General features: G+C 38.0%; 1 protein-coding gene across 1 annotated transcript in view; it reads left to right on the top strand.

Moving 5' to 3' along the window:
• The first annotated feature begins 6272 nt into the window (after positions 1-6272).
• The window catches only part of ARMC2 (armadillo repeat containing 2), a 177749-nt gene continuing 157743 nt past the window's right edge, over positions 6273-26278 (top strand). Inside the window, exons 1-3 of the mRNA XM_069077084.1 lie at positions 6273-9585; positions 18232-18494; positions 19092-19164. Coding sequence (XP_068933185.1) covers positions 18277-18494; positions 19092-19164 — 291 coding nt within the window. The 5' untranslated portion in view covers positions 6273-9585; positions 18232-18276. The remainder of the gene's footprint in view (positions 9586-18231; positions 18495-19091; positions 19165-26278) is intronic.

Genomic DNA, 26278 nt, shown 5'->3' with positions numbered 1-26278 from the left:
GAATGCCTGTTCCTCAAACTATGATATCTGGTTGAATTGACAATACAGAGCTCACTTATCAGAACCTATACCTCTGACAGACACTGCATATGGAAATGAACTAGGGCAAGAAATTAATAGAAGGAGGAGAGCAGCCTGGGTTGCCTCTGGGAAACTGCCAATTTCTTTTAATTACCCCAAGTTTCTCTTTAGAACAAAGGCCTATTTTTTTAAATACCAAAATTCTTCCGGTAATGTTGTATGGCTTTGAGTCACTGAATACCAGAAACCCCAAAATAATGACATTGAAGTTCGCAAAAAAAGTAATGGAAAGATATATAGACATTATGAACTGGTTGTAATATGTTACATTTGAGGCAAAAGTTGTGTAAAAGATGTAATCAGATAAATGTACAACTGGAAAATACAAAAGATGGGTTGGGGAACCTGTGGACTTGAAGCCCCATATGGCCTTCTAGATCCTTAAGTGCAGCTTTTTGACTGAATCCAAATTTTACAGAACAAATTTGGATTTACAGTAAAATTTGAATTTGGTAAAAAGGCTGCACTTAAGGATCTAGAAGGCCACATGTGGCCTCAAGGCTGCAGGTTCCCCACCCCTGCCATAGGCCAATCCTGTATTAAGAGCTGGGGAGAAACAATGAACAAATTGTTTTACTGGTACCCAGGTTATATCAAGAGAATGTATGGGAAGATCTCCACCATTTTGGGTAGAACCTGAGTAGTGAATTTATGGGAGGGCATGGATGATTGTTGCATAAATTGTGCAGGCATGGATGAGTTGCTATATGCATTGTTTTATTCAATTCAATTCAATAAGCATTAAGCACATGCTACGAGTCACATGCTGTGTGTGTGCTAGGTGCTGAGGATACAAAAAAAAATGAAACAGTTCCTGCCCTCAAGGAGCTTATATTTTACTGAAGGGAAAATCCATATCCATTGGAATAATGGAAGGAACCTGTTACAGAGATGAACACATAGTAAGTGCTTAATAAATATTGTTTAACTGACTCATCCACCACGAAACAATGCTTCTATTCTGACTTAAACCTATCTTTCTTGTGATGACTTGGGAGGTGTCATCAACCACCAGAAGGAAGCCCAGTCCCTCCACCTTATAACCCTTTGAAGGTTCTAACACTCAGCACAATGTCTTATATGTAACAACCTCTTAATAAATGTTCGTTGCTCTAAATTAAGTTGAATTGAATCAAATGGTTTGATATCATGAAATTATTTCTTGATGGTAGTTTGACTATTCATAGAAGGAATCACAGACCTGATTATTCAATCCAAGTGAGGTATAAAACATAAAATAATACTATGAATAGTGAAATACTAGACGTGTTTGAATAAAAATCTCTAAATATGTAAAAGCTAATGTAGCTTCCACATGATTTTTATACTGACAGAATCTCTTGTTAAGCATTGTAAATTATCTCTGGACAGAATCAGGGTCATATACTGTAAATGTAGTAAAGATGTACATACTATCAAGGACTTTTTAGATAAATATAGTGCCATATGTTTTTCCCCGAAGGAGCTGGTTTGAGTCAGTTAATCCTTTTAGAGGGTTATTATATTAGATTGTCCTAGTTATGTCAAAGGGTGAAGTTGGGGGCTTCTTCATTTGTACAAATATTGTTGAACATTTAATTTTACATTCTCAGTCTAGTTCGTAATGAAAAATGACTGTCCACTGAACTTGGAGCAATAAATATAAACTGTATTTTTGGCAGTGAAAAATCTGAAATAGATTAATGACGCTGCTCTGGTTCTCAGTAACATCCCTTCTGGAAAATATTGCAATTCTCTTCCTCTCTTCTCTCACTTCTGCCTTACTACTTTAACCCAAAAGTAAGTAATCAGTTTTTAGAAGAAAATTATTATTAGCTATTAAAATAAATTACATATTTGGTAAATATGGACTACTTTGGAACAAGAGAATAGCATTTTTCAGAGAAAGCTGAGGTGCTGGGAAATTATTTGTACTTGATATGAATATTTGAAAAAGGAAAAATACTGAAAATAATTATTTAAAAATGTGTACAGAATGGAAAAGTATGGAACTGTTAGGGGGAGGACAAGAGTAAAGATAATTGGGTAGGATAGAAAGTTGGTGAGTGGGAAAGAGGGCTGTGCCCAATTATCTTGAAATCATTCTTCAAAGGCCTGAATGGTTGAAATTCTGCCCTGTGCCATGGTACTTGGAAATGGGCTGATTCTGCTCTAAGAAGGTTGTTTAGTCTTGCTTCCCCTGCCCACCAATGTGAGCAATAACTTGACTGTTATTTTGGGCTTTTATGTCAATACTTCAAAGACAGGTGATTTTACCAACATAGGCATTCCTTACATTGATACAGGTTGTTGGGATGTATAGGGTGTCCAGCGAGGATTAGTGTCTCAGGTGTGAGGACTTGCCAAGCCCTCTTCAGGGCTGCTTATCTACCTTTGGGGTCTGTCACCCAACTCTCACCTGTGGCTCTGAGAAGTTATAGTATTCACAGGAGCCACATCCCAATAAAATGTATTGGCAGATGGGCTAAACAAGATGGAGGGTAACCGATAGTTCTCAGACCTGTCAGTGAATTAGGGGGATGTCTACACCAAGCATGGGAAGACTTCCCCAGGTGGAATAGGTAGATGAGAACAATTTGTTCCAATGACTGTGAAGGTGGCTGAAGCAGGCCCTGTGGAGTGCTTAGAGCTTGGTCAAAAATCAAAGATACCAAGGTGCATCTTGGGCCATCTCCAGTCATCCTGACTTTTGTCTTGCCACTGGACTTTGATGATTTTGGAAGAGAGAGTGAGGTTGATGACTTTGTGCAATTCTACCCCACTTAAATCCAATCACTCAAAAGTTAAGAAATCACCCCATTATGTCATTGGTACTTTTTGAAAACAAAAGATGAACAACTACAACAACAGTTTGTACTCCCTCTCTGACTTATCAGATGATTTATGAGAATTTTTGAGACTAAAAAATTGGTAACAACCAACCTGGTGATAAACAGATAGTTTTAAACTTGGTTAGAGTTGGTCCTTGGACAAGAGGCATAGGGTCCATCAGCGAGACCATATGTGGATGTCTTTCTAGCTTGGAGGATCAGCCAGAACTTTCATTCTGCTAACCTAGGTCTAAGAACTAAACATTATCTGAAACAGAATGAGGTATTACAGGAGATCTTCAGTGGTGATTTGACAATATTTCTAGTAATTTTATACCTTCTTTAAGAAATTCACAACTCTTATTTTGTTAACAGAATTAATAACTGGTGACGATAAGTAGGACTATCGTCTCCTTTGCCTTAGTTTATTTTAGAAATAAAGCCAACCATGCTACAGTAAGTACCACATGGAGTGTCATAATGGGTCGTGGATCTTCAATTTCTTCAGAATCTAAGATAAATCTGAGCTCAAAAGTAATTTTTCTCTAAATTTTGGCCCAGAAATTGCTAACACATTTAGTTAGAAGGAAGTCTAGCCTGAAAAGGCAGAAGGCAAAGCAGATGCAAGACTTTGAGCTTCTCTGCCCACAAAGAAACATAAAACTTCTCAGTACCTCCTTATTGAAGAGGGCAAAGGAGTGCCTTCAATCTGGGCTTTACTACCTGCTATATATTGATGGACTCGCCACACAGCACCAGCCTCACTTCTGCTGCTGGAGTACTGTCATTTCCATCTATCCATTTGAGGATGGAGCTGAAGTTGCTGGCATGGCCTAACTTACCTTGATGTTGACAGATACCTGTGGCTTGGTGGCAGAGGCAGCTTAAATGAAACTTTTTTCTGAGTTACCAGTGATCTCTTAAGTGCCAAATCTGATGGCCTTTCTTTTCAGTCTACATCCTTCTCTTAGCAGTTTTTGATACTACGGACTATTCTCTGTTTCTGGATATTTAATCTCTCTTGTCTGTTGCTAAAAATGATGCCAAGTATAACATCTAGAAAAATTCTAATATCTGAAAACTGAGAAAATAGTAGAAAACTGAGAAAAATTCCCCTAATAAGGAATTAGATTTTTAGAATAACTTTTTGGTCTATTAGTCACAAACAAGTATGCACCATTATGATCATCAACAAACATTTATTGGGCATTTACCTATTGTGTGAGGGTGCAAGGCACTTTGGGCAATGGAAACATGAGGGCTATCACGTTTAGAGGCTTGGTAATATCATTAAAATATTTTATCCTTTAAATTATGTCTGAAAAAAACGGTATCTGCATGTGGTCTTTTCAGTTTGTGAACTATGCTAAGCAGCTGGAATAATTTGATAGCCTGAGAGGTACAACTTAAACAATCAAGGCTTGTGGGGGGTAGTGAACATTCACAATGGAAAAAAAGGAGTGTACTTTATATAAATTGTAGTTCAGTATATTCCTATGTAGCAGGCAGCTATCATTCTTTTTATTATTTCTTCAACCTTGAGGCAGGATTCAGGAATTGTTTTTAATCATGACTGACTCTTTGTGACCCCATTTGGAGTTTTCTTGGCAGAGATACTGAAGAGTGGTTTGCCATTGCCTTCTCTATCTCATTTTAAAGATGAGGAAACTGAAGCAAACAGGGTTAAGTGACTTTCCCAGGGTCACGCAGCTAGGAAGCCAGCTGAGGCCAGATTTGAACTCAGGAAGGTAAGTCTTCCTGACTTCAGGCCAAGCACTCTATCCACTGTGCCACCTGGCTGCCCTTACTTGATTGCAGGAGAAGAAAGGCTATGACTCTCACAATGGTGTGGGCTGAAGTTCCACAGGAGAAAACCTGTAATATCAGCAGGAACTGCTTGGAAAATGGAAACTGATGGGAGAAAAAGGCAAGCCACACTATGAGTAGAGAGGAGACATCTGAGGATGTAGAAATGGTGTTAGATACAGGCTGTTGGCTCAATGCTTGAGCTAATTGTGAGAATTATGGTACCCTGGCAGGGCTGTGCAAATCAGCAATGGGATGATGGATATAGATTGGGTATACAGAAATAGTTCTAACTCTACCCAGACTGTATTGATTTCCTTATAGGCATTGAAAGCTTATCCCTTGTTACTGGACTCTGGCCTGAGCCATATCTATTATAGAAATGAATACATTAGTGTATTTTAACTTCTGTTTGCCTCAGTTTCTTCAACTATAAAATTGGGATTATTATAGTACTTCTCTTCTGGGCTTATTCATTATGATAGTATCTATAAAGTGCTTAGCATAGTGCCTGCATATAGTAGGCACTATATAAATGTTAGCTCCTATTACAATTACTACTACTACTATTATTAGCCTAAGAAAGAAAGAATGATGTAGAGGAGCCTCAGAGACTTGCCTCTGACACATACTGGCTATGTGACTTCAGGAAGGTCACCTAACTTCCCAGTGCCCAGGTGATTTTCTAAGGCTAACACAATAGTGGAGTAGTTGCCAGTCTTCAATGATAGAGAAGTTTCTTCACTGGGATTTTCCCACAAGGATGACCTCATGGGCCTGATTTTTTTAAAAATATATGTTCAAAATGCTTAATAGGTGTCCTTGGTCACTAGCAGGTAAACTGACTTAAATAACATAGCAGTTAGTTACCGTGTTTCCCCGATAATAAGACACTGTCTTATTAATTTTTTTGGACAGAAAAACACCAGAGGGCTTATTTTCAGGGGAGGGCTTATTTTAATGAACATTGACAGCAATTTTAATAAACAGGTAAATGTGAACAAAAAAATGTACCTTTATTCAATAAGCAAATCACTGGGGAAGAACAGGATGACGCGCTCACTGCTGCGGCTCTGATTGGATGCAGCTCGGAGCGCAGCGTGCATTTTCACGGGGGGGGGGACGGTGCATACAGAGGGTACTGTAATGTAGCGTGTAGCGCAGGGCATCACCTTCACTACAGTAGCAATCTCAATAGGGCTTATTTTCGGGGGAGGGCTTATTTTAGAGGAATCTTACACGGTAAGGGGAGGGCTTATTTTCGGGATAGGTCTTATTATCAGGGAAACACAGTAGATTCAGAGGTTCCCAAAGTAAAAACACAAGATCCTCTGGGTGAAACCAAGATTCAAACCATATAGTTGTCTAATTATGGAGATGTCTCCAAGATTGAATGTGGTCTGAACTTCTTCAGTCAACACACTGGTTATACTTTATGCTTTAAAATTAGTATGCAAAGATAATGTGATCTGGTTATTTTAAAAATAATTTCTTACATGGGGTGATTAGAAGACTTAGATGCACCTGGACTGCATATTAACAAAAGCCAAATGCATCTTGATGTATTTGAATTATTATTTTAAAATAATTCTATATTAGAATCACTGTTTCCCCCCTGTGGAGTCACATCTCTGAAGTGATTAAAACAGATAATGGGGAAATATGTGATATACAAATACCCACTTTTACATAACTTTTTTGAGAATACATAAAATAAGGTAAGCTATAATTACTGAACACTAAATTTATGTGATGTGGATTGTACATACTGTAGTCTAGGGGTATAAGGAACTGAGAGGATTGTTTGAGAGATGATAATTTTTTTAACAGTCTACCTACCCATAGGTTCTTGCCTGCTTACACACCAAAAGTGGCAGAAAGAACCTTCAAATGAATATTATTCTTAGGTCCTTCACAAATATAATTCCCAAGTGAGGCAGCTGACCCAAAAAACCCCAAATAAACAAAAAACAAACTACCCCCCCCCCAAATTTTATCTAATGGCATCAGTGTCCTGGGGACCTGTAGTATTGATGATATAGGTCAAGTCAAATTTTGGTTAAAAAATCTTCAACCTAACTCTTGTCTGACTTATAACATATCAATCATAACACAGAAATTCTGTGTCAGAAATGTTGCCAATAACAGAGCATAACAATAAAGACAATGGCATTCTGTTTGTTTAGTCCTCTGGTAACCATGGAGGAAGAGGTACAGTAGGTCAGTATAATTCCTTTTTGCTGTTATGTCCTAATTATTTCCCCACACTCTGTACCCCATTGAGATAGATGGAGTAATTTAATCTCTTCATATGTTTTCTATCATGCCACCTTCCTCATACTTTTCAGTTGTTTGAACTTTTCTGATATTTGCATTCAGAATGAGTTGGCTAGATAAAGTTTCCAGTAAGCATGTATTTCCCTAATAGGATCGTAGGAATCTGGGACTGATTTTTTTTGGTACTCTTGGAATTTGAGGATATTTTCATGTTTGGGGGATGATGCAAAAGGATGTGATGATATAAGCAGGGCCACCTTGAACTGTAGGCTTGACATGTGATAATTAATTAGGGTGTATGGTGAAGATTTTCTTAAGTCAGTTAACAATTAAGAGCTCAGTTCAATTAGTCATTTGTTATATGCTATGTGCTCATAACTGTGCTCTGTGGAGTTTAAAAAAAGTGTCATTGTTCTTATAGAGCTTACCATTTTAGGAAGACAAGATATTCATATAAGCATGAAATAGACAATACTGTCATTGCAAAAGGACTTTGTGTCCATTCTGTTTAGTGGCAAGAACAGATGACTGTACATAAGGTACATAAAGCATTTAGCTAGTGGCTAAATCTTTGTAAATCATAGCAAAAAGAAGGTCTGCGAAAGCCACATGACAAAAAAGAAAAGTATAAACAGGCGATCAAGTTTCTTTGGGCAAAGCTGATATAGTTATAAAAGACTCTTGGTCTAAGTGTGGGGTTTAGGGTTCAGTTCCCTAAAGGAAATAAACAGAATTATAGGGATAGGCAGTTAATGGTTGAATCTAACAAAGATCATATAACAAGACCTGTTGCTTTCTACCAACTGCTGTTGTAGCATTACCAGGTCAATAGCTTTTATGATAAAAAGGTAATACATATATCATGGCATATATCAAAAGTGTAACCATCAGAACATGAAGACAGAATAATTTTCTAAAAGAATGCCCCAAGTTCCTTCTATTGTGTAAGAAGTGGGTTATAAATACAAGACTGATTCCTCAGTGATTTCAGTATAACTACTGCCACTAGAGATTTAAAGTTTTCAGAGACTATTCATTTGGCAACACAGTTTTGGGGAAAGCATTTAAAACTGAATATTAAATCAATAACTTTTTAGTACCTGCTTTGTACAGAACATTAAGCTAGATATGATTTAGGGATTCAAGAGGCTGCTGAAAAATGGCAAACTTAAAGAATTCTTTTTAGGGACAAATGGTGTGTTCCTTTGGGATGCTAGCTGTTTTTTTTTTGTTATAGCATTCCAAAATGATTTGCTGCAGCAAGTCATTTACCATCCCCCTTGGACTCAGATGCTTCATCTGGAAAATGAAGACATTAGATAAGGTGGTCTCTAAGATTTTTTTTCCAGGCCTAGATATACTGATCTAGGGTTTCTTCCTTGTAGGTACTCCCTCCACCAGTAGATATTGTAAAGTTATGATACCTCTTCAGTCTGTTTGTCTTTTCCGTGTTTTCCCTTAAATCTGTATTAGAGGATCTTTCAGTCGGTTGTTCTAGTGTTGGAGAGGAGAGGCAACAATTGATCACTTGCTTATTATAATAGTAACTACGATTCCTACTCATATAAAGAAGCCAAGTTATCAAAAGACTAGCTTAATGAAACAATGTTAACTACTTTGTAATTTCATTATTAGGAAGATTTTGTGGTTAAAAATCTTCAGCATCTATTTTGCCATATTATAGTTTTTCTTTCATTCTTTAAGTGAGCTATTAACATCCCTAACAGCTATCTGCTGATTAATAACGTATTGGTTTTTTTACTTAAACTTTTCCCGAAATTCCTTGTCAATCAACTCTTCTCTTGTTAATGTCTTCTTTCTCCAATTAGATACGTTTTTGGAATAGTGACTCCACATCTATCTTCCCCCTCCCCAGGTCAGTGTTAGTGAGGTCTAACTCTCAATGAAGTGGTGATATTTATCAATTCCGTTACGTTGAACACTAAAAACCGTTTCTAAACTGGCAACGTATGATAAGAGGTTGATTTTTGTTTGATTTAACCAGAAGAATAGCAATGAGTTTTGGCTGAGTTCGTTTTAACTAACCTTTACCTGGGTCACTGAGATCTTTAGGTGGGCACTCAGAAAGTGATGATGGTGAAGAAATTATCACGAGTATAGTATTCAATTCTTTTAATATTTTTTAATTTAATAAGCATGTATTAAATGCCTACTATGTGCCCGAGTACCTAGGACCCTGCCCTCAAGGAGCTTACATTCTTCTAGGCAGTAACAACATATATCTGTGTCCAGAGATAATACAAAAGATAATAACAAAGACAAACTCCTACCCCATGCCATCCCATTTCACCTCATTCTATTCCTATGGCTTACCTAGGGGTCCTGATAGCGACAGCTACTTGGTCAGTCTTCCCGCCTCCCTCCTCCCCGCTTCCCCCTCCCGCTAAACCCGCGTATACGCATGCGTCAGGGCCGTCCGCGCATGCCCAGTTGCCTTGCGGCGCTCTGGAGGTCTTCCCAACTCCGCTCTCTCCAGGCTTCCCTGGCCTGCTGGCTTCAGCTGCTACCTTCGCTTCTGCTGCTGCTGCCTCCGAGAGGCTGGAAAAATGAGCTGAGCCTCAATAGCCGACGTTCCCAGCGCTGACTACAGGTGCTTCTGGTCAGACTAGAGCCCCCTCCCTGGCGTCCCTTCCCTTCGCTCTGGCCGTCGCCGCCGTGTACCCGGGGACCTCGGGCTCCTGAGTTGGGGAAGCCGGGCCTGGAAGGCGGGGCGGGCGGGAGGAGGCAGTTTGTGTACGGTTACCATGGAGACGGAGAGCCGGCCTTGCTGCTGCTGCCAGCGGGAGGGCTGCATGCAGCCTGCTGCTTGCACAGTCTGGGAGTCTCTAAACCACGGAGCGCGGGCTTGGGGGGAGGGGGGGGGTCCTGGGTTGTGGTTGGTGGAAAGCCCTGAGCTCCTTTAGCAAGACCTGCTGTCCTGGTGTGCTGGGGACAACCCCTTGGGCTTCTTGATTGCATCTTTCCCTCTCTCTACATGGAGGCTGTCTAGTGTTGGTTGGACTGGGCTGGAGTCTCTGAGGTTCTCTTGCCCTCTTTCCCCACCCTTCCCCCACCTCGGAGAATACAGAGAGCAAGCACCTGGGGAGACTGAGGCCGGAGAGGCATGGGCCAGAAGTAATGCACTGACCTCACCTCTAGACTTAGGCAGAGGAGGCAGAGGAAACAGTGGGAGAAGCCGGAAAAGGCTGTAACCTGACTTTCCAGCTAGATCATGCCCCCCCGCCCCAGCCTCCTTTTATAAGGGTCTTTACTAATGGAGAAATAAGGATATTAGCATGTGGTACTATAATTCAACAAAAGGTAACACTACCACTACTACTAATTCCTAAAGACTCAAATTTATGTAGTGCGGCCAAGGTTTGCAAAACATTTTACATACAGTATCTCATTTGTTCCTCATGTCAGCATTCTGAGGGATCAGCTGTTCTTATTGTTTACATTTTACAGATGAAGAAACTGAGGCTTAGGGAGTGTAAGGGATTTGCTCAGTTATAATACATCTGTCATCCTTACTGATGTAGTTGTTGTGTTATTGTTGTTGTATAAAAATCTTGCATAAAAAACTAGTCAAAGTTTGTTCTGTTTGCTTTTCAAATCTTCCCTCCCACCTTTCCTGCCTCATATGATCGGCTACTTTTTTTTTTTTTAATACATAAGTCAGTTCCATTCTCTAATAGAGCATTGCTGATGGGCCCCATAATACTTGATAAAAATTCTCCTGCTAAAAACACAAAGCTAAAAGTATATGAAATGGATGTATTAAAACCACTCTGATATCTTCCCTATCTTTTCTATTTCCTTAAGGTGGTATTTTTTCATATACATCAGTTTAAATAACTAATGCTTTTTTACTTTTTATGTAGATGATTGATTTGTACTCCTTAAAATGTAAAGTTGCTTTCTGTCATTACAGCCTTTAGGTACTTCTTTCAGATAGAAATAAAGAATATGGTACTTTATTAAATTTTATTTAATAAAAAAGTACTTTAATAATCAAATTGAAAGGTAAAATAACTTCATTATATAGAAGGGAATTTCATAGACTCAGGCCATCTGTCCAACTGTTTAACTTCTTTATGGTTAAAAGCGTGAATTTGTAGCACAGCATTAGCAAGAGTGTTTTGCTCTGAACGTTCATGTTTAGAATTAGGAGAAACAAATTTTTAAGTACTTGGAACCTAGATTATATAAGATTATAAATTAACACTTTTAATTTCTTCCAGACACCAATAGGGAATATTTTGCTATTCTGACTAATGTTACTCAGCACATAGCATTTGCTGCATTTGGCAGGAGAGTTTTTGGAAGGTTTAAAATTTTAGTCATTATGTCATCTTACGTTGGAGATGTACTTTCCAGGAAATGTGCAAGGCCTTAGAGAGCAATTTGAATGTGTTTTTTTTTAAGGTTCAGTATAGGGCTAAAAAAGCAATGTACTATGAACAAAAATAGTTCTATTATGTGCCTCAACTTATATCCTAAAGGTTCACTGTACTTTGGGTCACTTTTAATGTACATGTCCCACCTGATCAATAATCTGTACAAACTCTTATATTCTTTTTTTTGTTTTTTTTTGCTTTTTGGAGGGAGGAAGGTAGGGCAATTGGGGTTAAGTGACTTGCCCAAGGTCACACAGCTAGTTTTTTTTGTTAAGTGGCTGAGGTCTGATTTGAACTCAGGTCCTCCTGACTCCAGGGCCCGTGCTCTATTCAGTGCGCCACCCAGCTGCCCCCAAAGTCTTATATTCTAAGACATTTTCCAGTGCACCATGCCTGGCACATAGTCCTACTTAATTAATGTTTATTGAGTTGAATTTGAAGTTATAAGATCCCAGTTCAAATCTTATCCCTGATGCTTATTACTCATGTGACCTTGAGCAGGTTACTTTATCTTTAAACCTTAGTTTCTTTATCTGTAAAATGAGGACATCTCTGAAAGTCCCTATAGCTCTAATTCTTTGAACCTACTCTGTCCTTAAAAATTGGTCTGACAGTGTGAGTACTGTTGAGTAGTAATTGACCCTTCTTGTACAGCTTCTGGAGCTCTCTGTGGACAGATGGTAAGGGGATTGAATAACTGGTCAAGGGATTATAGGGGTCTCTTTGTTGGCAATGGGGCAGGATTCTTGCTTTGCTCATGCTTGGATCTGGGTGGCAGTCCTAGGGCGAGGAAGAGCACTGGAATAGCAGAGCTTGTGGCAGCAGTGGAGAGGGAACCTTCCTCACAGTTCCAGGGCAGAAAAGAGTGCTTTTGGTCACTCACAGACCAGAGTACAGGCCAGGAGAGGAGTAAACACCTCTCCTTAGATCAAACCACCTTGGAAGAACTGAAAACCCACAGGTCCTTAGAAGTATTTCTGAAAACAGCTGCACAAAACCCCTGAAACTTGGGAAAGTAGGTCCTCCCTGCTTCCCGACCGGAAGCAGAGTCCTACCTTAACAAAGAGCTAAATAGTCAAGTAATTGCCTGGGAAAATGAGCAAACAACAGAAAAAAATTCTGGTCATAGAAAGTTATTAAGGTGACAAGGAAGACCAAAACACACTCGAAAAAAGAAAACAAAGTCAAAACCTGTACATCCAAAGCCTCCAAGAAAAATATAAATTGCTCTCAGGCCATGGAAGGGCTCAAAAAGGAATTTGAAAATCAAGTAAGAGAAGTAGAGGAAAAATTGGGAAGAGAAATGAGAGTAATGCAAGAAAATAATGAAATATGAGTCAATGGGGCAGCTAGGTGGTGCAGTGAATAGAGCATTGGCCCTGGAGTCAGGAGGACGTGGGTTCAAATCCAACCTCAGACACATTTATTAGCTGTGTGACCTTGGGCAAGTCACTTAACCCCAATTGCCCTGCCTTCCCCCTCCAAAAAAGACCAAAAAGAAAAGAAAAAAAGAAAAGTGAGTCAACAGCTTGGTAAAGGAGACCCCCCCCCCAAAATACTGAAGAAAATAATACCTTAAAAAATAGACTAGACCAAATGGCAAAAGAGGTCCAAAAAGCCAGTGAGGAGAAGAATGCCTTAAAAAGTAGAATTGGCCAAATGGAAAAGGAGGTCTAAAAGCTCATTGAACTTTCCTTAAAAATTAGAATAGAGCAAATGGAAGCTAATGACTCTATGAGAAATCAAGAAATTATAAAATATAACCAAAATAATGAAAAAATAGAAGATAATGTGAAATATCTCATTGGAAAAATGACTGACCTGGAAAATAGATCCAGGAGAGAGAATTTAAAAATTATTGGACTAAATAAAAGCCATGATCAAAAAAGGAGCCTAGATATCATCTTTCAAGAAGTTATCAAGGCAAACTGCCCTGATATTCTAGAACCAGAGGGGAAAATAGAAATGGAAATAACCCACTGATCACCTCCTGAAAGGAAAACTCCCAGGAATATTATAGCCAAATTCCAGAGTTCCTAGGTCAAGGAGAAAATATTGCAAGCAGCCAGAAAGAAACAATTCAAGTATTGTGGAACTATAATCAGGATAACACAAGAGTTAGCAACTGGTACATTAAGGGATCAGAAGGCTTGGAATATGATATTCTGGAAGTTAAAGGAGCTAGAATCAAACGAAGACTCACCTACCCAGCAAAACTGAATGTAATCCATGATGAGAAAAAAATTGATATTCAGTGGCATAGAGGAGTTTAATGCATTCTTGAGAAAAGACCAGAGCTAAATAGAATATTTTACTTTCAAATACAAGACTCAAGAGAAGCATGAAAAGGTAAACAGGAAAGAGACATAATAAGGGACATATTGAAGTTGAACTATTTGCATTCCTACATGGAAAGATAATATTTGTAACTCATGACGACTTTACACACATACACACACACACACACACATAGACACACACGCAGGACATAAGGTGAGTAGAGTATGAAGGGATGATATCTAAAAAATAAAATTAAGGAGTGAGAGATAGAAATGTACTGGGAGAAAGAGAAAGGGAGAGGTAGAATGGAGTAAATTATCTCATAAAAGTGGCAAGAAAAAGCTTTTATAGTGGAGGGGAAGAGGGTAGAGGTGATGGGGAATGAGTGAACCTTATTCTCATGGGAATTGACTTTAAGGAGGGAATAACATACACACTCAATTGCATATGGAAATCTGTCTTATCCTACAGGAAAATAGGGAAGGAAGGGGGTAAGAGAGGGGGGCTGATAGAAGTGATGGCAGATTGGGGGAGGGGGTAATCAGAAGCAAACACTTTTGAGGAGGGACAGGATGAAAGGAGAGAATAGAATAAAGGGGGGATAGGATAGAGGGAAATATAGTTAGTCTTTCACAACATGACTATTATGGAAGTGTTTTGCATGACTGTACATGTATAACCTAATATCAAATTGCTTGTTTTCTCAGTAAGGGTAGATGGGGGAGGGAGGAAGAAAGGGAGATCATTCTTATAGTACTGCTGTTACTATGTATAATATTGTGGTTCTGCTCACTTCACTTTGGATCAGTTCACATAAGTCTTCCTAGGTTTTTCTGAAAAATATCCCCTTCATCACTTCTTATAGCATAATAGATAACTCTCTTAGGATTATTAAATTTTGGAGAAGATTTTGACCTTCATTGATAGAGGTAATTACGTATTTTGCATATACTTATTTACTGTATATGTTGTCTCCCCGGTAGAATTAAGCTTTTTGAGGGCATGGACTGTTTACATCTTTGTTTTTGTGTTTCCATCATGAAGCACAATACCTGGCATGTGGTAGGTGCTTAATGAATGCTTGTTAATTGAATGATTAACATAATAATATAGAAATATATACAAAAAAATTCAAGGTAATTTGGTAGGGTAGGGAGGAGGTTGTTATCCTTCATTCTCAAAGAGGACCAAAATGACATCACTGCTAAAGTCAAGTTTCAGTGTGTATGACTGTGGCTGATCAAACAAGTGTGAACTCAAACAAGAATGCTCTACCACAGGTTAGGCACAAATAGTTCATGTGAACATTTGGGGTGAAATCTCCAAATTTGCACATCCTGTATTTCTTTTGAACTGCTTCAATTCTGCTTTGCTTGTAGAGCAAAAACTACTTTTCTCTGATGTGGGCATGCCATGCTGAGTGGTCCTGTGCCAGTATCTCCCATGTCGCACAATTGATTCCAAAGTTCTTGAGACTTTGATAGTATCCTTCTATCACTTCTTCTGACCACCATGTGAACGTTTGCCCTGTGTGAGTTCTTCATAAAATAGTCTTTTTTGGCAAGCGTACATTTTGCATTCAAGCAGTGAGGCCAGCCCATTGGAGTTGTGCTCTCTGAAGCAATTTGAATGCTTGGCAGTTTAGTTTGAGTAAGGACCTCAGTATCTGGTACCTTATTCTGCTAGGTGATCTTCAGAATCTTCCTAAGACAATTCAAATGGAAGTGATTCAGTTTCCTGGCATGACACTGGTAGACTGTCCAGGTTTCACAGGCATACAACAATGAGGTCAGCACAATGGCTCTGTAGACCTTCAGTTCAGTAGTCGGTCTAATACCTCTTTTCTCCCATACTTTCCTTTGGAATCTCCCAAACACTGAGCTAGCTTTGGCAATGCATGCATCAATCTCATTATCAATGTGTACATCCCTGGAAAGTACACTACCAAGGTAAGTGAACTTATCCACAGCATTCAGAACTTCTCTATTTGCTGTAAACGATATGGCTCCACATATGGATGTTGTGGTGGTGGCTGATGGAGCGCCTGTGTTTTCTTGGTGTTAATTATTAGGCCAAAATTAGCACAAACAGCAGATAATTGATCCATACTCTGTTGTATCTCAGCTTCAGAGGCTGCATTGAGTGCACAATCATCTGCAAACCGAAAATCATGCACTAACACTCCCTCTGCTTTAATCTTGGCTTGTAGCCTTTTCAAATTGAAGAATTTGCCATCAATGCAGTAATTGACCTTGATGCCATGTTCATCCTGATTGAAAGCATTTGACAATATGGCTGAAAACATCATACTAAAAAGCATGGGAGCAAACACAAAGCCTTGTTTCACTCTTTTGGTGACTAGCAAGGCACGAGAGCATTGTTCATTATCTAGAACCTGGGCAAGCTTGCCCTCATGAAATTGATGTACGATCCTGATGAACTAATAACTGGTGGAGGGGAATTGGCAAGTGGTTCATGTGGAAGATGACACTTGAGCTCAGTGTTGAGGGGAATGAGATTCCAAGAGACCATGATTAGGCATGAGTGGGATACTTTGGAAAGTCGTGTATCCCTTTCCTAGAGGTCTTCAAGTATATATTGGATGACCACTTAGTAAGGATGTTGTAATGCTTATTCCTGTTTACCCTTACATCTTACCAGTGAATGACATGTCTGTCTGTCTCCAAGTTACCCATCTTTTCCGAGTGAAAAAACATTCTGATTGTATTTTTCATATGATTTTCTTTCCATCTGACATACAAATTAGAAAATGGGACCTGATGGGGGTTGAAAGCCATTTGTTCTGGATGTTTTAGGCAACAGCTTCAGTGTTTGGAGTCTCATTTTGGAAAGTCCTTCTCTGTTGCCTTAGAGCACTATCCATTGATACCTGCCTCTCTGAGGGAATATAGTAATATGCTTGCACATCACAAACCTTTAGTTTTTGTTTATAAATGTTTTTCTTAAATTAAAAAAAAAACACTGATTAGCTTATATGGTTTTAGTAACTTCCATAGTTGTGGATATATATTTTAGTTTAGAGAAGTTACATTTTTTTCAATGAGCAAACAGTTTTTCTGTATTTTAGAAATTAATGGTTAATTTCAAAGCTTAGATATTTAAGTTTAATTTTTAAAATATATAACAAATTTGCCTTTAAAGTATATAACAAATTTGGCATCTTACCTATCCAATGATAAAAAAGTAGAAGTATTATAAGAATCTGCATACTCCTGACCTGATATATTAAGCATTATTCTTTTTTTTAATGCTTTATTAATTTCTGATTTACATCATTCGTTTCCACCAGATTTTGAGTTACAAATTTTCTCCCCGTTTTTCCCCTACCCACCGCCCCAAAATAGCAGTCCCACAGGATATCCCCTCCTCCAATCTGCTCTTTCCCATATTTTCTCTCATACCCCTTTCGACTTTTCCAGTGGATCTCTATGTCTCAGTGCCTATATATTTTTAAGCATTATTCTTTAGGAGCTCTTGCCAAAGAGCTGTCTAATGAAAATCATCGTGAATTAGAGCTGGAAGGATCATAGAAAGTGTCTAGGACAACCCCTTTATTTTATAGATGAGTTTTCAGTGATCTTCTAACAGTCTTCATAATTACCTGTTGAAATTTGATATACCTTTTTTTGGAACAGACTTCTAGAGCTAAATATGATTTATAACAATTCAGTTTAAGTATATTATAGACAGTTATTCAGCTGAACTTTGCTCTGAAGTTTGTTGAAAAAAATCTGTATTTTGGGAAAAGCTTCTATCCCTTATTATGGTTATATTACTTAATATGTTTATATTATTCGTTGTTCTTATAATTAGCAGCACAGTAGGACATAGGTAATGGAGGAGAAAGGAAATGTTAGTTTAACAATCCTTAGCAGGACTCAGATTGCCTTAACGGTTGGAAGGGCAAAGGATTTACAGTATTTGGAAAGCAGCATTCATTAAAATAAACAAATGAATGACAAATAAAAAATGAAGAAATAGTAAAAATGAAGGTGAGGGAAGAGAATATATCTGAAAAACTACTTGTCTTTCTCACGTAGCTTATTATACTGTAATTTCTACTTTTATTTCTTTTAAGGCAAGTTAATGTCATATCTTAATTATCTATATCTAGTGGAAAATAGTAGGGTTATGGAGGGGTAGAGAAAAGTAGTTGAGATAAATTAATGGATTGCCCACACATTGAGCTAGACTTTTATTCATCTCTGTCCCTATTATAAGTTGTATTATATCTTGTCTTATGAAAAGTGGGGCCAATGGTTTCTGCTATGCTTTTTGTGCAAATAGTGTGAGGATGTGGGACAGTCTATTCTTTTCTACTTTTGTAATGGCAACATTCTAGGATATAAGATAGTTATAGTTTTGGTTTTAAAAAGTAATAAATATTTGAAATAATGTCTTCCTTGAAATGTTTGTCACAATCTTAAGTATTCATTAACATTTAGCGTTTGAAAGTCTTGTATAGCAAAATGTAATATAATGATTTAAGCTTTCACTGTGAATCCTTTAATTGTATGTTACTAACAAATAATTGATGTGCTGCTATCTTTCTGCAGTGTGTGGTGTGCTTTCCGAAGGGTACTTTGTCTCAAAAAAGAAAGATGCAGTCTTCACATGATAAAAAGTTAGAAAAACTGGATCCATTTTATAGACATTCATTATCCAAGCATAAGACCAGTGCAGAAATCATCAATGAAGCACGAAATGCATTAAGGACAGTTAGAACTGAAAGACCATTTACACCACGTGAAGATCAAAGAAAACTTTTTGGACCTGCATCCTCAAGAACAGCAGATAATAGACCTCCTTCTTCTTTTAGGTACCTCTCATTTTTGTTTCTGTGTAGTTTTAAAAGTTCATGAAACCAAGTGGCATTTCTTTTTCCTGTTCTTCTATTTAGGGGTAGGTGTTTATGAAATTGATTACTGCTGGTGAATTTCTTACCATCTCCTTAGTGATCCTATGTGAGTAGGAAATTCCTGTGCCTTAAAACTGATAGTAGTGGTTTATAAGTGGTATTTGTAGAGTATGGCACAAAAAAAATGTTATACTACGGATGTCATCATTTCATTAATCAATCAATGTGCTTTGTCTCACCTGAAAATTATTAAAAGGAGTTCATCATTAAATGTTCTTAATTGAATGTTCCAGGTTTTAATTTTCATGCTATAGATGAATCATTTTATTAGTCATTGCTCTTTATTTACCTCACCTGAAAATGAATTTATCATTAAATGTTCTTATTTTTTTTCCAATTTTGAATTACCTTTATCCCTAAAATTTTAAATCCTAAATACACATATTTTTATTATGTTTGCAACATGTTAACCTTTATCAAATGAAAATAAAACATATCCTAGAAATAAAATAGTTAAGTATGCAGAAGCTAATGTGTTTTCAATGTTTCTTATGCTAGCCTTCATGCTTCCAGCTTTGAATCATCTGATTCGAGACCAATTTCTGGTACGCGCCTCAGTCCACTAGAGCTTGTGAGTATCTTTTGTTACAGTGTTGTATAATAGCATTGACGTGAAATACTGAGAATGAGCACTTCTCTATATTTTAGGAGGACTGGTAAAGAGGTACATGTGGCCTAATTATAATTTTATGTATATAGGTTACGTTGTATTAACTCCAATAGGACATTCAGGAAGTGACAAGACAGCTGCATGATAATGTTCTCATAATGTGATAGTAAAGAAAAAAATTTGGAAAAAAAAAATGTTTCTCTATAGTTCTCTAGGTTGATCATAGCAATAACCCTGCAAGAAAGATTAGAATTTTGAAAATAACAACTTATGAGAAAAGTAAGATGCTAAGAGATTGAATATAAGCAAATTTCAAAAAAATATAGGCAAGTTCTTGGTGATGAATCACATAAAAGTCACCTATCCCACGAAGTCATGTTGGCTTTGAACCAGCTACAACATAAGAATCTTAACTACAATGAACTTAATGGATATGCATTGCCCTAGACTGAGTAGATCAGGAGAGATTTGATTCTAGCAATCAGTTGATTGATAATCTCTGTTTAAGCAGCTACTAAGTGCTAAACTTTGACAAAGAATGGAACAATCCTGGCCTGTCTAGGCCAAACTTTACTTTCTGCTGAAGGTCTCAGAGTGTGGGGCTAGATATGTAGCTCTGGGAGTCATCTGCATAGAGATGATAATTAAACCCCTGGGAACCAAAGAGGTCACCAAGTGATGAAAGAGAGAAGAGAACTGGGCTTATTAGGACAGAGCCTTGGGGAATGCTCACAGTTAGGGAGTGTGACAGGGATAGATAATGAACCAGCACAGCAGGCTAAGGTGTATGCTTATAAGTAGGAAGAGGAGAGAGGAGAAAATCCAGAGAGGATATAATATTCTGGAGGAGATGGTGGTGGTCAGCAGAGTTAACATGTAGCAGAGAGATCTCGGAGGGTGACTGCTGAAAAAAGAAACATTGGTTTTGTCAAAAGATCATTTGGGAGTAGGTGTGAGTGTGTGTGTGTGTGTGTGTGTGTGTGTGTCTGTGTGTCTGTGTGTCTGTGTCTCTGTGTCTGTGAGAGAGAATGAGAACGAATAAGTAGTTTCAGTTGACTGGTTCAATGATGGGGTTGGAAGCCAGATTGCAAAGGCAGAGGAGTAAATGAGAGGGAGTAGAGAAATAAGGTTAAGACAACTTTTTCAGGGTGTTTGGCTGAGAAATGGAGAACTAATATAGGACAGTGGTTTAATCTTTGGTAGGACCAGAAATGTGCTTGGGACTTGAAGAGATTGAGGAACTGGGAGCTTAGAGTGTTTAAGCCACCATTAATACAAGTGTCAAAGACCCTGGAAAGAGAGGAAGATGGTGAGTCTGGTACTGAATTCTTTGAGTAAGGAGAAGGGCTTGTAGATAGTAGTCAAAATGATCTATATAAGGGTGAAAAGTTTTAGCAGAGTAAGCTTCAAAGGAACTTTGATTGATGTATTACAGCAAGTTCTGTAAATATCCAGGATTTCCCAGCCCTTTCCCCCAAAATGACAGATCTCATTTATAGTAGGTACAATATTTTGATTCTCCAAGTAAGAGTTTCCTATTACCTCTTTTTTTCCTGCCTTCCACCACCACACTCTCCAAAAAAAACACTTTACCTTAATGTCTAAATTTTTAACATTTAAGTTTTTTTAAGGTAGCAATGATAATAAAATATGAAAAGTAACATGGAGTAATGGATTGAGGGCCAACTTTGGGGTCAGAAAGGTATGGATTCAAGTCTTGCCTCTCATATTTTAACTTAGGACAAGTCACTTAATCACTCTGTGTCTCAGGTGACTGGTTTTAAGAGTGTAAATTAACACAGAATTTCAGATTTGGCATTGGTTGGAAGCACTTTCAATACTGGGAGTTCCCACACTAATGAAATTACAGGTCTGGAAATTATGTGTAGAGATATGAGTGTATGTATGTGTTGTTTGTGTTTGTGTTTTTCTTTTTCTTCAAATTGTGATGTCCTCACTTCCATATGGCTTTGTATTCTTCTCATTTATCATTTTTCACAGTACAATAATGTTGTTTTACATTGATATGCCACAATTTATTCAGCTATTTTCCAATTATTTGGCATTTAGATTTGTTTCCATTTTTTTAAACTACAAATAAAGTTGTTCAGTTGTTTCAGTTGTGTCTGACTCTTTGTGACCCCATTTGAGGTTTTCTTGGCAAAGATACCAAAGTGGTTTGCTGTTTCCTTCTCCAGCTCATTTGACAGATGAGGAAACTGAGGCAAATAGGGTTAAATGACTTGCTTGGGGTCATACAGCTGTCTGAGGTTAGATTTGAACTCAAGAAGTATCTTGTTGACTTCAGGCCCAATACTTTATATACATTGTACCACCTAGTTACAACAAATAAAGTAGTTATGTTATTTTGTGTACCTTTTTCCTTTTAATAACATTTTTAGGTTATAGACCCCTCAGAATGATTGCTTGGTCCAAAGGTATAATGAATATTGCCACTCTGTTATTACCATTTGGTGTTCCAAAAACTTATGGCCCTCTGTAGTCCCACTGGAAATGCAACAGAATGCCTGTTGCCCATGGCCCTACAAACATTGTAATTTGACTACTTTTAATTGTATTTGCAAATATGATGGGTGAAACGTGGCATTTTGAAGTGATTTTTAATTAGAATTTTTCTTATTATTAGAGAAATTGAACAACTTTTCTGGTGGCTATTAACAATTTACATTTTCTCCATTGAAAAATGTATGCTTGTTCCTCTTTCCCATTTTTCATTCCATCTGATACAATTCTTCTTTATAACCTGACTAATGTCTAATGTGAAAGTATTTGCAGATCCTGTCCTTGATTGTATGCCAACATAGGGGGGTGGGGAGGGAAGAAGAGAAAATTTGAAACTCAAGGAATTGTGGAACTGAATCTTGTAAACTAAAAGTAAATAAAATTAATAAAGACCAAAAAATTAAAAAAAAAGAAGTTTAACTAAAGACACACTATAATCTTAAGATAAATACAAATTCCTAAGTAAAAATAAAAAGAAAAATGTCTGCCTGTGTCATTGACTTTTTTTTCCCATTAGAGAATGGGTATTATTCTCCCAGATTAATATTGGATCTGTGTAAACTCTGAATGTCAAATTTCTAATCATATTTATTTACTATAGAGAGCTAGCATGGCACATTCATAGAAATCCAGTGTTGGAATCAGGAAGACCTGACTTCAAGTTTTGGCACAAGCTTCTCTTAGTGCTCTAGGCCAGCACTTCTTAAATTGTGGGTCGAGAACCCGTATGGGGTCACGAAAAGTTTGTCAACAGCAAAAGTTTCCTGAAATTGCAATGACCAGAAATTAAAATCAAACCCCTAATGAATCCGAGGTGTTTCTGCAGTCTTGGTTCTGAACCCCAAACAGGTGTACTTTGCACTGTGAATGCCCTCAGGTCACTCAAAGCCCGTGAATGCTGCTAAAAAGAAAAGCAGAAAAAGGAGTCAGGAGTGGAAAAAGTTTAAGAAGCCCTGCTCTGAGCAGCTAAGACTAGAAGTTACAAATGAGCTGCTGATTTGTGTTAGTAGGAGCTTCCATGCTGTGAAATGCTTACTGTCTAGATCAAAAATAATTACCATAAAAATAAACTCAGTAAATATGCTATATTCTTTGCCTTTTTTTAGACAGTTGTAATTTGAAGATATGTGACTGCCAGCTGCATAACAAATCAGGACCAAGCCACTTCAGCTGGCACTGGACCTTGATGATGGGGGGGAGACAGATTTTTATGGATTAAAAGAAAAAAATTAACACTATATAAACCAGGATACAAGATTAGGTACTCATTTCTAATTGGGGGAAAGATTAGGGACTTTCTTAGTTGGGAAGGGGATGAGGGAGTTTTGGGAATTGAGAAGGGGGAGACCCAGCAAGTGGACTTTCCCAGAGGTGAAATGGGATGTCACTCAATTCCCACAATTAGCAAGTAGGGGGAATTTACAGGAAAATGAAACTTAAGTCTCAAAATGGAGTCAGTTTTACAAAATGGATTCAGTTTGGTTCACACAATTCTCTCAACAGGGAAAGTGCAGTCATTGATCCTAAACTGCTCCCAGACACAGAAACCCCTTAAGTAAAAAGAACACTAAAATTCTCCTAGTGAAGCCATATGGCTTTAAATCTTGGAACATGACAATTTCAGAAGGAATCAGTTAGGAGTGGAGCTAAAGGGCAGTGGAAATGTGAGTTTAAGTGGATTACAGCAAGTTGGTAATGATGACCAGAATGCAGAAAAGTGGCATAAGATGGATCATATAGTGAAAAATCAGAAAAAGTGGTGAGCTAGTCATGTAATGGGAGGAAGGGATGATGAACAAGGAGCCTGAGGCTAACAGCTCTACAGGATGCTTCCAGCCCATTGGTTGGATAGAATGTTTATGGAAAATTCCAGGGAGGACAGATAGAAATAACATAGTAAGAGAAAGCTTGGATGGATCTTGATCTATTCTCTTGAAAGGCATATCTCAGGTCCTTCAAGGTATAAATACTCAATTACCTATATTGCACATATTTTTCATCTGTTCCTTTTTATCTTGTGGATACTCCCCTTTGTTGAACAAATTATATTTTTGTACAGTCATTTTTCTGTCGGTTTTTCCTGATTTTGTGTGTAATATAGAGGCATGCAGATGACATCTGCATATCCATTTTATATTCTGATACAATGCTAAAATCTCTTTTTTTGTTGAGTTTGCTTGTTTTTCTCCCTACCATCCTTGTTACTTTCCATGCTGAATGTAAGTTTCTTTTGAGGGTGGTGGTTTTCTCTTTTGATTTTGTTTCCTCAACATCTAGGACAGTTCTTGGCACAGTGGATTGAGGAAGGAAGAAGATACACATTTATTAAATGCCTACTATGGGCTAGGCACTGTGCTAGACCCTTTCCAAATACCTCCTTATTTAATCCTCACAACAGTTCTTTGAGGCAGGTGCTATTATCCTCATTTTATAGGGAGGAGATTGGGGCAGAGAGAGGTAAAGTGATTTTCCAGGGTCACACTAGTAGTAGGCAGGATTTGAAGGGTCTTCCGGACTCCTTTGCTTCAATCTCTGAGAACAAGGTGTCCCTTTTTGCCAATTTGATGTCCTCTCCTTATCCCATTGTTCCCTCCTCCTCTCATCTCTAATAGGAATTTTTTCCTTGGATAATTCCCTCTTCTCTAACTTACAGTTTCTCCTTGTCTCTTGATTCCCTACTTGATGCCTATAAACATATCCAGGATGACCTTTATCCTTTCAAAAGTCATTATAAGAACCTGCCATCCTTTCAAGCTGTTAAGGTTATCTTAGTAAACAAGGTTTTATTAGGCACTTAATAAGTTCCAGGTGCTGTGCTAAATATTGAAGATATAAAGGCAAAAACAGTTTCTACCTTCAAGGAGTCCATGTTCTAATGAGGGAGGCAACATGTAAATTAGCAGGTATACTCACAATTATGTATATGTTTATCTGGGGAGGGAGAGGGTATAGGGGAGGAAAGGAGGGAAAGAGAGAGAGAATATGACTATCTCAAAAGGGAAGGCATAGCAAATGGGGGGCAGTGAGAAACACCTACAAAAAGTGGGATTTGAACTAAGTCTTGAAGGAAACTAGGGAAACTTGAGGTAAGAAAGTGCATTTCAGGCTTTGGGAATGGGCAGTGCACAGGCAAAGACATTGGGAGATGGAGTGTTGTGTTTGAGGAAGAGTAAATAGACCAGTAGAGGATATGGAGTAAAGTGTAGGAGGACTAGAAAGGTCGGAAGGGGCCAGATTGTGAAGACCTTTAAATGCAAAACAGAAGACTTTATATTTGATTCTGAAGATAACAGGGAGCCACTGGAGTTTATTGAGCAGGGAGGTAGGGGATGACTGGTCAGACCTACACTTGAGAAAAAAAAATCACTGGCAGTTGAGTAGAGAATGGCTTTTGAGTGGAGAGACACTTGAAGTAGAGAGACCAGTTATGAAAGCAGATGAGACCAGCTTTGAGAAGCCTGGGTTCCTGGGAGGATGGCATTAACAGTAATAGTCAAATTTCTGCAAAATGAGGGGCGGCCAGGTGGCTCAGCGAGTAAGAGCACCGGCTCTAGTGTCGGGATGACCTGGATCAAATCTGGGTTCAGATACTCAGCACTACACCCAGAAATAACTGGCCGTGTAACTTTGAGCAAGTTACTTAATCCCGATTGCTTTAAAAAAAAATTTCTGCAAAACGCAGTAGTATATAAAAAGTGACGGTAATATTTTTTACAAAAGAAACTCATCCATACTCAAATACATGCTTTACCTTCACTTTCTCATCTCTTACCTCCCTTTAAATCTGGCTTGTAACTCTACTACTTGATGGAAACAGCTTTTTCCAAGGTTACTAAGGCTCTCTAAATCACTAAATCTAATGGAATTTTCTCAATCCTCATCTTTTTTGATTTTTTTACTTTTGACATTGTCCAAAAACTCCTCCCCTTGCCCACACCCTACTCCTAAATATTTTCTCCCCCCTGGAATTTCATGACATTGCATTCTCCTGGTTTTGTTTCTACCTGCCCAACTGCTCCTTCATAGTCTTCTTTACTGGTCATCTTCCTTGTCCCATCACCCATGTGTGGATGTACTCCAATGATCTATACTGAGCTCTCTTTTCTCTCTTTATGATATCTTGGTAATTTCATTAGTTCCTGTGGTTTTGGTTATCATCTCTGCATAGATGACTTCTAAATCTACATATTCAGTCCTCACCTCTTTTCTTAGCTCCAATTTTGCATTACCAACTGCTATATATCTTCACTTGGATGTTCTATGGGAATATCAAACTCATCATGTCCAAACCATAATTCATTATCTTTTCCCTAAGTTCACCCTTCTTCTTAACTTCCCTATATTCCCTCTATAGATCTTCATTTTAATGTATTTGATCAAGTTCAGATACTTTTCTCCACTTCTTAAGTGTTCTTTCTATTTATTCACAAAAATATGTTGATAATTGGGGTGGTAAAGTCCAAATGCATTGGTTGCACTGTCATTGTTAATAGGGAGAGATCATTATAGAAGTGTTGGCAGAAATGACTGAATATGATTTTAGAGATACTGA

The sequence above is a fragment of the Petaurus breviceps genome, unplaced genomic scaffold (genome assembly GCF_028583685.1).
Source record: "Petaurus breviceps papuanus isolate PSGF00001 unplaced genomic scaffold, PetGlider_PUasm1.0 90977, whole genome shotgun sequence".
NCBI classification, from domain to species: domain Eukaryota; kingdom Metazoa; phylum Chordata; class Mammalia; order Diprotodontia; family Petauridae; genus Petaurus; species Petaurus breviceps.
The sequence above is the reverse complement of the archived record's forward strand: the minus strand, read 5'-3'. Positions and strand labels throughout refer to the sequence as shown.